Source organism: Xenopus tropicalis, chromosome 2 (genome assembly GCF_000004195.4).
Source record: "Xenopus tropicalis strain Nigerian chromosome 2, UCB_Xtro_10.0, whole genome shotgun sequence".
Classification (NCBI taxonomy): Eukaryota; Metazoa; Chordata; class Amphibia; order Anura; family Pipidae; genus Xenopus; species Xenopus tropicalis.
Genome location: NC_030678.2, coordinates 74,838,341 through 74,853,270, shown reverse-complemented (window position 1 = coordinate 74,853,270; position 14,930 = coordinate 74,838,341). Strand labels below are relative to the sequence as shown.

At 37.3% G+C, this 14,930-nt stretch overlaps 1 protein-coding gene across 5 annotated transcripts in view; it reads right to left on the bottom strand.

The window, feature by feature from the left end:
* synrg (synergin, gamma) overlaps positions 1–14,930 on the bottom strand; it is a 43,968-nt gene that overhangs the window by 13,407 nt on the left and 15,631 nt on the right. For 4 of the 5 annotated variants that reach the window (XM_002939639.5, XM_004910648.4, XM_012970285.2 and 1 more), the window contains exons 6-14: positions 14,234–14,308; positions 12,687–12,883; positions 10,001–10,243; positions 8,222–8,358; positions 6,518–6,639; positions 4,418–5,344; positions 1,607–2,107; positions 1,242–1,402; positions 711–764 (exon numbers count right to left, since the gene is read on the bottom strand). In XM_002939639.5, coding sequence (XP_002939685.2) covers positions 711–764; positions 1,242–1,402; positions 1,607–2,107; positions 4,418–5,344; positions 6,518–6,639; positions 8,222–8,358; positions 10,001–10,243; positions 12,687–12,883; positions 14,234–14,308 — 2,417 coding nt within the window. The remainder of the gene's footprint in view (positions 1–710; positions 765–1,241; positions 1,403–1,606; positions 2,108–4,417; positions 5,345–6,517; positions 6,640–8,221; positions 8,359–10,000; positions 10,244–12,686; positions 12,884–14,233; positions 14,309–14,930) is intronic. The other variant, XM_018091503.2, reaches the window with a different exon arrangement.

Genomic DNA, 14,930 nt, shown 5'->3' with positions numbered 1-14,930 from the left:
TATAGAGCAATGTAAAACTGAAGTGTTAAACAGAAAAAGATGGGCTGACCAAATTTACAAAGAACTTTTATTACATTCAACAATAATAGTCTCATAAAGACTTTTTATTTAAAATATTCGCTATTTGTAGAAAGCATCACGAACATGGAGACTAACTGAAAAATTTAAAAAAAAATCATATTACCAATAGCAATGGCTTACAGTACAGATTTATGTATAAATGTAATTCCCCAGCAGGAAATACATCACACCATAAACATTTTAAGGTACTTGCACCCTAGATCAAATTGCACTTTGCACCTCATGCAGCGGTAATGAGCACAAGGTAGCACTTCTCAGCTGCCATTAGACAGGGGAAAGTACAGGGCTCCTTTGCACCCCATGCCTGTTGGCATATGGCCCTGCTTTCGCTAAAGACAGCCCTGCTTAAATAAAGCTGGTGTGTGATATTTGCTGTTATCAATGCTGAGGTTACAAAGGCTTAAAAGTTATTTTACTTGCAAGGAAAAGCATAGAGGAAACCTCACTATCTTCTTTAGTGTAGGATATAATTCAGTGGATTTATTATTTTTATATTCTATAACAAGCAATATATATTTTTTTAATAGTATGATTGGTAATGTATTTAATTGGCTCTGACTGGTATACATTTATTCAAAAAACATAGATAATATACAGGTGTTCATAATTTAAGTGGATCATATATATACCTTAAGAGCACATTCTAGGCATCTTTGCCATTCATATACATATCTCTCACTTTCCTAAAGCAAAGAAAGAGAGATTTTGTTAGACATTTTCAGTAGAAAAACAGAATAAGCAAATTATATATGTACTCATTTTGATCATCCTTTTAAGTTTAATGTGTCATTACTATGACACATTCACTGGATTTTTTGTGTACCATGAATGTGTTTTTGTTTTTTTACAGAAATTCTTTTTATTGCTTTTATCAGTATATGGGAGTGGGGTACAGAAAAGAAGGAGGGAGGGAGGGGGAGGGGGTACAGCCATAGTTGAGTTTTCCATATTATCATACAATAACATGCCAGACTATTCACATATATAATTCAAGGTAAATCAGTTAAGTGAGCGTCCAGCCAGCCTCCCCAGATTCTGTCAAATTTATTTGGTTGGCCTCTGGATTCATACGTAAGCTTGATTACCATGCATGTGTTTTTAATAGTAATACAAAATTGTACATTAAACAAATCAATCCATAAATTCTCAGCATCTCTTACCTCTACCTCTCCAGTAAGATCTTTGTACTTATCCCTGATGACAGGTAAAGCTGGCTTTTCACTTAGTGTGTTTGAACGGTCACGAGGTTTCTCAGGAGCAGGTGAAAGAGCAGTATGATTGATGTCTTTGTCACCAAGGCTTAAACTTCTTTTATGGGATCCTATGGGTAAAATAAGTGGCTTCTATCAAAAAAATTATTTGCCATCATCATAAACTTTTACTGTCAAAATGTGTGCACATAGTACAGTTTTTTTTAAGCTGAACGGTTCACCTCTATTAAATGGCAATATCATAGTCAGGGAGCTTGAATGAAATGAACAAAATGCATAAAACAAACAATGACGACCAGTATGAAAGCACTTACCTTGAGCACACAAGTCCAGTGTTGCAAGTTCATTTTTTATCATCTCTTCACTTGACTTCACTTTTCCCTGAGAGGTGGCCATTAAAAAGTCAAACTTACTTATTTTTGTTTTTTCCCTTTGGAATTCCCCAAAATCACTACTGTTTTTGTCCTCAGGAGCAATGCAAATAGGAGGCTTTTCATGGCTATTAGTATCTTGTTCTAGACTAAGAGTCGACACATCATCTACTTTCTGCCTGAAAAGGTCCTCATTTAGTTCTTCCAGAGGCTTTTTTAGCCCTTCTTGAAAGAAGCTGTCTCTTGTAAATGTATTCATCTTGGATATGGTTGCTATAGGGTCTCCAAAGGAAGACACTTTTTCTTGCAAAGATTCACTGGTGCCAGAGTTATCAGAACCAAGGATGAATTCTGACTGTTTTTTAGGTTGATTTATTATGAAATCCTTTTCAAACCAGTCATTGCTTTCCAGGTGGTTATTCCCTCCTTTAAAATCATCCATATCTAAAAATAAGAAAACCTTAATTAAACCTTATTAAATCATTCATTAAACTCTATGGCAAATGTCACAGTTGCTTATTATCCTTTATTTATTTAGCACCCACATGTTGCACAACGCTTTATTTATACTTATGCTTTATTTACAATTAACACATCCTATAGTCAATTTTATCAGGAACCAATTAATCTGCCTTGATTTATTTGAAGTGAGGGGGGAAATTTAATTACCTGGAGGATACCCATGCACACACAAGGAGAACATAAACCTTGATGCAGACAGTGTCCAGTTTAGAATCAAACCAAAACTGCAAAAATGCTCTTCTATGAGCACAAGTAGTCTTTTAATCCACCATTAATATAAAAGCAATACCAGCTGATCAACTTCTGTACATCAAAGCAACCTCAAATTAAATAGAAATACCACGTAAACCTCTGAAGAGTCTAAGGCAAGTATCTCTATGAAATATTTACCATATCACACAGGCCAAGCTGTGGTCTCACTTTACCTTAATCATATTCCAATTCAAGGAAGCCTTTATTTTTCAACAAATTTCAAGACCTTCCCAGGAAAAACATAACAGTTTTGCTTCTCTACAGTCTAGGCCAAGTAATAGTACCAAGTGCTGAGAATAAAGGACATTGTTGCAAAAGCAGCACTTCTAAAAGCCATGATATTATGACCCTGCTGCAGTTTAATGGATACCTTAATAGACCTTCAACGGCGCCCGATCAAATTCTTTTGTCCCACCCAATCAACGAGACAACCGTTATCCAAGGCTTTTGTGATATCAGTCGTCTCGTTGATCCACCATACACGCACCAAATATCACACGAAACCTTGTTTTGTACGATAATATTGGTGCATGTATGGTCAGCTCAATTTATTTATAGAAGGAAAGGGTTAAAATCTCGACCCCCCCCCCCCCCAATCCATGCGGCCGCCATGTTGGATATTTAAATTAGTCCAACATGCCCACATAAATAAATGTGCATGTGCAAACCTCATTCTTCCCCCTAGACGCGAGCACGACGTGGGAGGGCCATAGAAACTGCAAGCGCACGCACACAATATGGAAAATGCGCATGCACTTCTAACTGTAACTGGTCTTGGTCTCTGTGCAGGAGCGCAGCATTTTTTTTTTTCCTGTGTGGCCTCGGATCTTCTGAATGGGAGAAATATGGGGAGACTTAAGGGCACTATTGAGAGAAATGAAGGTATGCCTGCAGCTCGAGCTTAACTCTTTATTAGCCTTTCCTTCTCCTTTAAGTTTTGCAGAAATTAGATATCAAATTGCCTATTAAGCTATGTTTAAGCCACCAATATTTCAGACTTTTGTTGCACTTTTAAAAAAGCCCAGTTCAAACAGAGAGACCTGAAAATGCAACTGAACTGCATAGTTCTGCCATAACAGCCATATGTAATATCATGTTGTAAAACTGAAACACATTATAACATGAATCACATTATACTGACTTATAACGCAGTAGCAGAGATTTATCCTGGGTGACTAATCTCCCCATGGGACATTACCCTTAGCCTTGCCTAAGCATTCACTCAATATCTGGCAATGTTGTTACAAATTTCCTTATCACCCAGGGCCTCCTTTGTGCTACAATAAAATGAAGAAGCCAGAATGGGTGTGTGGTACAGAAATCTATCGTCAAAACATGATGAAACCGGGAGAAGTGAAGAGCAGAATCTGGTCATAAATAGCATGTTCCATTGCAGGGAAAAATTCCTATATGTATAGAAGCAAACCATAAAACTATTACAGTAATAATCACAGAGCTCTTGAAATGTTTCAAGTATATAATGAAGCATAATTGGCCACTGAATGCCCCAAAATAAAGGGAGTCATTGAAGAAACTGGAGTTGTCTAGTTCTTTTCCATTTATGGAGCATATGGTAACCAGTGAAAATATGTAATTAATGTATATTGGAAAGCTGCAGAGAATTACGTTTTCTTTCATCATACAAAAAGCATTTATTGGTTGGAGTTCAACTTAAACAATCAATAATATTAATTACAACTGTATAAAAAAAAGTTTTATGAACTACCAAATGGGAAATATATGTTACTTTGGTAAAACAATTTTATCATTTACCCAGTTCATCAAAAAATATGTTAGCATTTGCAAACCTTTTGGTAAATTTTGTGCTAAATATGAATTTAATCCAAATTCCTTAATTTCTAAAACACAGATTTTTACTTATTTTGTGATAATAAAAAGAGAACAGAGATAACACTCAACTTCTTATCCTCCCACCCCCCCAGGAAAATTATATATATAGTTAATGCAATTTAGCCTCACCTGCTAGTGACAGATTTTGACCACTACCTGTTTGCAAATCCAGATAGCCATCAGACATCACATGCTTCAGATTCCCCTCAGTTTCTGGCAATTTTATGTCAAACTGGAGTGAGAGTGCATCTTCTGAATCTTCTTTACCAATGCTACTGCCACTAATAGAAGGAAGATCAAGAGATTTAATAGAAGCAGAGTCCTCTTTGTTTTGTTTGAAAGCCGCAATCTTGTCCACAAATGATCTTTCATTGCTGTTCTCTGTTACCGAGATCTTTTCAGAAAGCGAATCGGCTAAAGTATTGTCTCTAGCAGGGAAAACTATGTCCTTGATTTCATCATGCATTAAGCTGGAGTTGTCCAAACAAAATGGTTTAGAGGTGTCATAATTATTTGCAACAGATGATGATGTATTGTGCTTGGTCTGAACAGTGTTTGCTGTAAAAGACTGCATACCAGATGTACTGTGTTCTGTATTAAATGATTTATATTTGTCTTCAAAATCTTGTTCTGAAATACTGCTGTTATGGTTAAAAGCCATGAAATCAGCAAAGTCATTTTGGGAACCAGAAGAAGCCTCACAAAGTGCAAAATCCCCAAATTCACACGAAACAGTAGAAGTCATTGAAGAAACAGGATCAGATGATGAAACAAAAGGTACACTGGATGATGCAGGCCTTGATAAAGGGATTGGAGTTGGCAAGGGAAGAGGATTGAATGTTGCAGATGTTACTGCAGGTGAGAAAGGATCAATACCTGCAACATTTACTAAAGGTTTTAGTTGGCCTGTTGATTTCTGTGGAAGAGGTATAATTGGAGATGGTGACAAAAAATCTGCAATGCCAGCAGAAAGATCAAGGGTTGGAATGCTGTCCGAGGCTTTACTGTCAGAGGAACTTTCAGGGGAAGCAGACTTGAAATTTGTAAAACTGTCTCCTGTAAAAAAAATTTTTTAAATCTATCTGGTAATTTAAACATGTTATTAAACATTAATCGTAAACCATAAGTCATCAGTTAACTATATGTTTTTTTTAAGTATTTCTGAAAGCAGAACCCTAGGCCACAAAAACCATAACTGTATTCTATGTATCTGTGGCATGAGGCTGTTTTATAAGCCTTTGGGTAGAGAAGCTTTACTACAAAAAAAAGTTACATGACCCCTCAAACCAAAGGCATACCTCCATACAGCTGTGCCACTTGAAGTTTGTATTGGCCTTATAGCTGACGTAGGCAGTAAAAGTGTATTGTACAGCAGAATGTTACTTGGCGAGATGGATTCATAATCAAGACTCAAGAGGCAACACTTTCACTTTAAAGCATGGACATAATAATCAGAGCCACTGATACAATAGAAGTGAATATAACAACAGAGACAATTGCAACCTAGCCTCAGCATGAAAAACAGTAGCAAGATTAGTAGTAAGAGAAGAAAGTATTTTTCAACTCTTTTACCATTCCCTGAGATAGCAGCACATGGCAGGTAAACTTTTCTTTAAATAAAGTTTGTTATATGGTGCATCAACAAATGCTTGAGTCATTCTACAATTGCCAACTAAAAAAAAGCCCATAAAAGCCCTAAAGCTATTTGGCCACAACAACTTTGTCCTAACCACAATACTGGCAAGATGCTTGATCTTTTTCAACAGAAGCATATTGATGAAATGGTTTTCCTACAAACAGTTAAAAATAAGGCCTTAAAGTTTATTTACAAACACAAGAAAAAAATGCTAAATCCTATCATAAATGCTTCTGTATCTGCACCAGGCACTACTGGTGCCACTTTGCTGAACAAAATGCAAATAAAAATGCATATGAATGTAAGGAAACTTTGGCAGAAAGATTACCAACGCCTTCCATATTTCTCTTTATAAGTCTGAAGTGTCTATCAATTTCTGCAAAAATAACCCTCTCCATGCTGTAAAATTCAGAAAATCCTGGATTCTAACAATAGCTGCAGTATAATTAAAAGAAGAATTTGACTGACTTGGAACAAAGTTTTATTGGTCTTTGCAGAAATATTTCTTAATGTACTAAAATGAACTTATTTCAGTTATTGCTTTTATGCCACACACACACACACACACACACCAGCATAATCAATAATCCTACCTTCAAATGTAGATGTTTTATCAGAGGGCTTATCCATCGAGATTTCTTTAAAGACAGCATATTTATCGACAGAGGCTGATGTAACTGCTATACCAGAAATTGGCACAAGCAAGTTTTTACTGCTATAAAACAAGGAAAAACATTAATCTCAAACCAAGCAATTTAAGTAGAAAATGTATCTTTTTTTATTGTTGCATCAGAAGCCATCCATAAACTTTAAAGGACATGTAAAGCCTACATTTGCCTACAATGTATATCAGTTGGGCATGTCTCCCCCACCCAAATGGCATCATTTGTACTGCATATACCCCCTCTGTTTGCTAGTCCCTTGCAGCCCCCCCCCCCGTTTATATGACTTTGTTAACACCTTCCACACAGATATTCTTTTTTTCTGGTTATTTGATCTATGAGCTGAATGCTGTATATATATCAGCGAGCACCACAGCTTCTTTGTAATCAGCTTGAAAAAGGAACTAGAAGGTTCTGAAAGCTTGCTATGGTTATCTTAGTTAGCCAATAAAGGTATCACCTTTATACCACTTTTGTTATTTTTTATTTCAAAAGGGTTACCCTGTAAACATTTTTTGACTGGCTAAAACGGTACATCACCTTTTCCTGCATTTGCTAGCACCATCACATTTTCCTAAAACTAATAGCAGCTTTCACCCGGTGGCCATTTTTCCACTGATACATAATCCGATACAGTTAAATCTGCAAACAGCATACACACACACAGACCCTAATTCAGCATACATTTCATCATGAATGCGGGCTTACACAGGCAGAACTGTCTGATAAATGTTCTGCTTTGTTCAAGCTGAGCTCAAGAGAGAAAAAGTCAGGAGAAAAAAAATTGAAGCAGACAGCCAGAGCTGAGTTTCTATAGGAACCAGCAATGCCATCTCTTCACTGGCTGCTAGACTGGGGGGCGTGTTTAGTAATCTAAGCTTAGAACGACTGAGCATGCCCACAAGCCAGAAGTCAAAGCAAATTCCTGAGGGAGGGGGCCGAGTAGGTTACAGGAGGAGAAGGAAATCTTAGGGGTATATTTATTATGTTGTGTAAAAAGTGGAATGAAGCATTACTGGTGATGTTGCCCAGGGCAACCAATCAGCAATTAGATTTCAACAGTTAGAAAATCAAAAGCAAAGTATCTGATTGGCTGCTATGATCAATATCACCGGTGATGTTTTACTCCACTTTTTACACAGCATGATAAATATACCCCTAAGTGATTAAGGAAATGTTGCAGCCTTCCTATTAACCTCTGGACAACCAGAGTGAAAGGTATTGAAAGATTTCAAAGAGGCTGTTCACTGATTAAATATTTTTGTGTGGGGTTTACATGTCCTTTAAAACTGGCAAATACAAGCCTGCTGGATAGGATGGTGCAAGATGGTATCACCTTTTTGTTTAAGCTTGCATACCTTTTATTTGTAAGCTTACATGCAACAAAATCTGTCTTTAAATAAAGTGGACATATGGCAAAAGAATTAACTTCCTGCCTACCTAACTTGGTGGAGGTGGTCGGCCACATAAAGGCCAATTAGTTCAGTCAAGGAAGGGTAATAATCAGGGCAATGAAGTGTATCAACATATACTTTCACAGACAAGCTATTAATATTAACATTTGCCTAATCTTAACTCACAGAATGCTGTAATACTATAAATAAAACACATGCAAAAGATAATAGAAAGCATTACCTGTTATTTATCTGAGAATGTTTTTTATTTATTGCATTTAGTGAGATGTTGCTTTGAAAGTCTGAGGGGACATTCAGGGGTCCAGGTTTAGAAGCATCTTGAAAATCCTGAAAATCATCATCTTCAGATTTAACAGGCTACAATAAAAAGGGAACATATTAGCATGTTACAGCAAACAGACTCTTGTACTGCTTCAGCAATTCATACCAAAGAGGTAGTTAAAGTGTTAAAGGGTAGCATTTCTTTAAATGCATAATATTGAAGTTTCTCTGACTTGATGTTTCCTCCCACCCCACCAGTCCTGCTCTGTGACTGGGGCAAGAAAATATCGCAATTCAACTTTTTTCACTAAAATGGAGTTTCCAGTAAAAAGATGGCTTTATGGCACCCTGATAAAGTGCAATTAGAGGCAAGGTTCTGATTATAGAAGAAGCCCTGACCCTGTAACAATCCTACCAAAACCTGATTTGTCTGGAGCTTTAGAGGACAAGAAAAGGTAAAATCACTAGGCATGTTGTTTATCAACACCCCAGTGATTGGGATGCCTAGAACACAGGAAAAATAGCCTCAGCATTTTTTTTTTTTAAAGAAAAAAAAAAAAAAAGGTACTTTACTTTACCAATTTTCTATTTCATTTTAAAAAGTGGCTTTATAGATTACATAGAAACATACACTTAGGGGCACATTCATTAAAGTACGACAGGTCCAATTACAAAAAATTTGTATTTCTTTTAAAGTTTCCAATTTTTGCGTATTTTCTATGATATTTTCGTTAATTTGCGCAACAATTTGTGTGACAAATCGTATTTGTCACAAGTATGAAAGTTTCGGATTCATTCAAGTTTTGGTATCGTGACTTTCCTTGGGCCAGGTTGGAGCTGCAGAGTGCCATTGATTCCTAGGGGAGGCTCCCAAAATCATGCACTGAAGGTTCAAAGTCAGAAAGGTTTTCCCGCCGTTTACGATTGTTCTGATACGATAATTTCATGACTTTCGGATCACCAATCGTAAACGATCGTTTCAATACGAAAATTTAGGATCGTAAAATGGTGTCTCTGTCATTCCAAAACTTGTCTCCAACCCAGAAATATGAAAATGGGCACCTATATTGAGGCCACTGGGAGCAACATCAAATGGGATGGAGAGCAACATGTTGCTTGTGAGCCTTGGTTGGGGATCACTGGTCTAAGTGCTTTCAGTATAGCTGCAGCCATATTGCAAAAGCACAGGATCACCCTGCCCTTTTTGCCATTCATAAAGGTGGAGAGCATAGCTGCCTGATTCAGTTGATGAGCATTTGAAAATATATAGCAGGATAAGTGCAGATCTATGAGTTTGGAGACAGATACATGTCTGTTATTTGGCATGATATTGCTGTTTTAATATAAAATGCATATCAAGCAGAACATATTTGACCCAATTAGGGATGCAGCAAGTCCAAACTTTTAGTATTCAGCAAATACCTATTCAAAGAAATGGCCAAATCGGAAGGCAAATTTGCATATGCAAATTAGCAAAATGACAGGGAGAAAAAATCTGTAAAAAATAAACTGGCACCATCCAAATAAAAATATAACAAGTTACATGATAATTAGGGGCTGAGTTCAAATTCTGCAGAAAAAGGTTCAGATTTGAAATGCATAGATTAATCTAGGTTTCAGTCCATTCCTATACTCATTAAAGGAATTCTGTAAGATACGTAAGAGAAACAAAACAACTATGAAATGCTAGTCAAAGTCAAGTCAAAATATAAGCATTTATAAATGGATGTATTCTTACCTGATGAGCAGGGAAGGAAGGCGTGAAAGTGTTCAATAAATTAGATGCAGTTTCCCCTGCTAATGAAGCTTTATTCATTATAGTAGGTTGCTGGGCAGGAGGAATCGATAAAGCAGGTCCTGTAGACATCATATGCAGCTGATTTGAATGGGTTGGCAAAGCCACTGGAAAACCACTTAAAACTGGTATAGGAGCAGATGGAATCTGGTTTAGAACATCTGGATTGAGAGCAGGTCCTCCTCTCTGATAATAAGGATAAGGGAATTAAAAGTAAGAATATGAGTATAACTGACATAAGTCAGTATAAACAGATTGCTTTTAACTTGCTGTCATCTTTTACTTGTCTGCAAAAGGCAAACATTCTGGTTGTACCAGAAAAAAACTCTACAAATTTATAACAGAAGAGGGAGTAGCACAAAGGCCTAAAATACTTGGGTTAGCCCTAGCTTCTAATTTATAAAAGTCTGTATTCAATGCCAGCATCAGCTACAAAGGAAAATGCAGTTATCTGCATAAACTAAAATTGAAAACCCACACTCTGGGCGTTGCATGTGTAAGTTAAAACAAGAAGAGAAAAAAGGAATATATTTCTCTCTGTAACCGAATTATGAATTTAAAGAGATCATATGTACTGTATTAATCATATTAAAAGTTACTTTTAAGTTAATACACTAAAAGTTAACTTAAATGTGAATTACCCTTTAAAATAAACCACAGAAACTGCTTACTTCTTGAGCTAAATGGGCAAACTGAAGCTACCCCCTGTTTGTTTTTTGTGAGGATATCTTCTGACAAAACAGTCAAAAACAAAAAGGTGTAGGGAGGGGGTTAAATAATGCTAATCAAATTATCTAGCTCGAAAGGACCAAGCATGGAGTTGTTTCAGTTTCCCTGTTGAGCTCAAGAAATATCAAAAATCATAAATGTTACATAATCAAAAGAGAACTACACCTGCCTCAGCAATAAAAGCCCCCTCACCTGTACCTTATTGCATACTCTGTAACTTAAAAAACTGCCCTGTTGCAAAACCCCAACCTAAAAATGCAGAGCAGCGCAGCTGAGTACACGGGCCCCACCTTCTGTTCGATCGCAGATGCTTCGGGTCTCATCGCCGACACGGTCCCTGCAGGCGCAGTTGAAGCTGACTTCCTGATTGCCCCAACTGCACATGCTCAAGGAGGGTCCGTGTCGGCGGGGAGACCAGAAGCTTCTGCAAATGAACAGAAGATGACACCCAGGTATGCAGCTGCGCTGCGCTGCATTTTTAGGTTGGGGTTTGCGAAAGGGGTAGTTTTTTTAAGTTACAGAGTATGCGATAAGGGAGAGGTGAGGGGGGGGGGGTCGAGGCAGGTCAGTTAAGGGGGCTTTTATAGCTGGGGGGGGTGTAGCTCACCTTTAAAACAACAGGCAAATTAGCATGTTCTGCACATGTCCTAATTATTGAATTTATGCTAAACAAGGGGGTAGTTAAAGATGTGTAAGTGAAGTCAGTACCATATCTATAGAAGCTGTGCACAGCCTGCAACTCAAATATACACTCAACTCTTCATATATGCATTATACTAGTGGAAAGGATGTTGGTTTCCCTTAGTTCCGTCCTAAATTGTGGATTAAGTCACAAGCCAAAAAAAAAAATAGTTGAACAGCATTTGCAATGTAGTCCCTCTAAAGGAGTAATCCAGGATTTGAGAGGATTTTTGCAGGTTTTTGCAGGATTCAGACAAATACTTCCCATTTAGCTGAACTGTATCTGAACACTTAGAGGCAGATTTATGAGAAGGCTCAAGTAATCATAAAAGAAAGCTGCATGAGTTAAGCCACTCACACAGGGTTTCAAGGAAAAAAAATCTTTAAGATGAAGCTCTTACCCTGAGTGGGCTTTCTTAAAGGAAAAGGAAAGGCATTTTGCCATTGTATTGACAATAGATTAGCCACAATAGTACAAGCTAGAACACCATATTAATTTTGCAGAAAGCTTTACTATACCTGAAAAAAACAGCCCTAGAAGCTCATCTGTTTGTTTAAGATAGCAGCTGCCATATTAGCTTGGTCTCAGTAGCTTCAATGCTGCAGCTTTGGCTGCTGGTAGCTGAGATTACAGTACAGTTGGGAGGGGTGAGAGAAATAATGGGAGGGGGGAAAGAGAAGCAAACTGAATAAACTAGAGTTCTGCTCTGAAGAATTTTTCTGAGAGAAGGAAGTCTGGCACAGAAGAACATGTGCACACAAAAGGCGAAAATAAATCCCGTGTTTCTTTTGACAGAGTGCAGTGTTTCTGTGAGTGCTTAAGGCTGTATTTGCATAGCACTTTCTGATAAAGCTTACTTAGTTTTTAACTTTTCTTCTCCTTTAAATAAGAAAAAGATTGGCACCTAAAAGCTGCTAAACTTTCTCTTAAGAAAACCCGCTTGAGGAAAAATACTTCAATTAACAAGGTTTTTTTATCCCTGATCATAAATCTGCCCCACTGAGTCATGAAACTTTATATCTGGTTTGGTTTTAAGCCAAATATTTTATGCAGGATTTAGTATTCAACCTAAAAATTAGGGATTTAGTCCGTACTTATTTTAAAGCACTAACTTATAAGGAATGTCGAATAAAAAGTCTCTCTCATATGCGCAGTGTGTATACTAATCTGAAATCAGTTTTTGGATGGCAACTTCTATGAGAAAAAAAGAAAGCATACCTGAGCAATGGCTATCATTGCTAAAACTGTGTACAGTTCCTCTTTTGCAAGTTTTCCTGGCACTGTTCGATTAGCTAATGCCCAGATCTGCCCCAAAGTCTCTCTGGGAAGACCTGAGGACATTAATATAGGATACAGTTTGGCTGTATCTATCCCAGTAGCTGTCATTGTGGTTTCCAAAATGTTCTTGTAGAACTCTGAATAAAATAAAAATGAAAAATATCACAGCTGAAAAGTGATCACATAACAACCAGTTATAATTCTGGTGAGGTTTTTCATAGATAGATTACTCATAGTGACAACATCATTAGTAGATCCTAATCGGGTCTACTATTATTAAATGATTATTTACCAATATATAATTATACCATGACTGCTCATGCCCCAGAACAGTGATGTTGCTTGTCTCTGCCAGGGCCTTTGACACATGTGACTTGCCGTACTGAGACCATTGTTTCTTGTCAGCAGTTCAAAACTTGGGTCCAGCTCCTAGAGATGGCTCCAGTCATTCTATAACCCAATCTCAAAACCCAAGGCTTTCACTCCCTGACGGTTTTCACCCTGCTATTTTTAATTTTCCCCGGCCACAGAGATGTGTTCAATGTGAGACCCACCTAACGTAAAACTGGTTTCTCATATATATGTTTTCTCCCCATCTGACAAGGACATGTCTAAATGACAGGAAGAACCAACAACCAATCAGATTTAATTCAGTGACTTTTTTCAAACCAACATGAAGTTTGGTCTCAAACTTCCCTTTCTAGTTACAATAATACTGTTGCCCTGAACGAGTTCAACTAGTGTTTATATAAACAAAGTTGTTGTATAACCACAGGGGCAGCCATTCAAAGGAGAAAATGCACAGGTAACTTAGCAGATAACAAATTAAATACCACTGTATTCTACAGAGCGTATTTGTTTTCTGCTATGTAACCTGTGCCTTTTGTCCTTTTTTCCAGCTTGAATGGCTGATCCCAGTGCTAACCAGCAGTTTATTTAGTAGTGTCACTGTTGCAAACACACTTTTACCAGTGCAGGGCAACAATACATTATATTATATTATAATTACTTTAAAACAAACACTTTCATTTTTGGTGTTAATATTCCTTTAAGTGATTTTAAAGTAGTTTCTGCCTGCTTATTTTGCCAGACTACATAAACAGCAGTATCAAAAAATCAGCTCTTCTCCAGCCAAGACTAATGTGCCAGCTAGCCTGAAACCTTCAGGTCAGATGGGATCAGAGCGGCTCAGCACATTTTCAAAAGGTTGCAGGCTGCAGTCCATCTCTGCCTGCAATGTTACTGTTTGGCAAAATGCATGGGCAGCTGCCTGCCACTGACTTATTTATATACTCTCACCTACCTGCGCCACTCCCTCTGGCAATGTGAGTGGGTAGGTAGTGGGTATATAAGTTATAACTTTACAGGGGTTATGTAATTGATGCAGTGAGCAGAAAGGCTTTGTATCTACATACATAACCTATATATACAGTTTCTGCTTCACAAAGAATATGACTCAACAAATATAATCAGCAATTTTTAAATACCTGGGACAAGATTATCATTATGGATCCAAGGTGGCAGCTTTGGTGTCATGGTGTTAGATGCTGCGAAAATTCCACCTAAAAAAAATAAATAAAATGTGTCAGTATCACTTTTTCAGAATTCAATTATTTTCCTACAGCTAATTTACAACGTATTAGTCAGAACTAAGAACTACACAGTCCATTTGGTTAACCTTGTGCTTAATGCTTTATTTACAAACCCTAAGGTTAGGAAAGTCATACAGGACGCTTTGGTCACCTGCAGAAAATTTTGTCTCATGAGACCAACAAACTGCCAGAAAATACATTCTTCTGACATAAGAATTTTTACATGATTACCTGTAACTACCACATGTAGTATGCAACAATTCTAATGAATCTGTAGCAAAAGGTATTTTTGGGCACTACTGCCCACAGGCATATCTCCCAACTGTCCCAGTTTGAGGGACAGTCCTGATTCTTACTGAAAAGTCCCTCATTTCCCTTGCACTGAATGCCAAAAAAGATACAAAGTTTCTCAAACTTAATTAACTAAGTTAGCTTTTGGTAGAGAGCCCAGAATACTCAACAGTCAACACCTGCACTAATAAGATAAACAGGCCTCTTGGGGACCAGACTTGCAACTTAAAGGGCAATTTCACCTTCATTAGTAAGACTGTAATAATACATAAAACAAACCCCCAGAAATTTTCAAACTTTA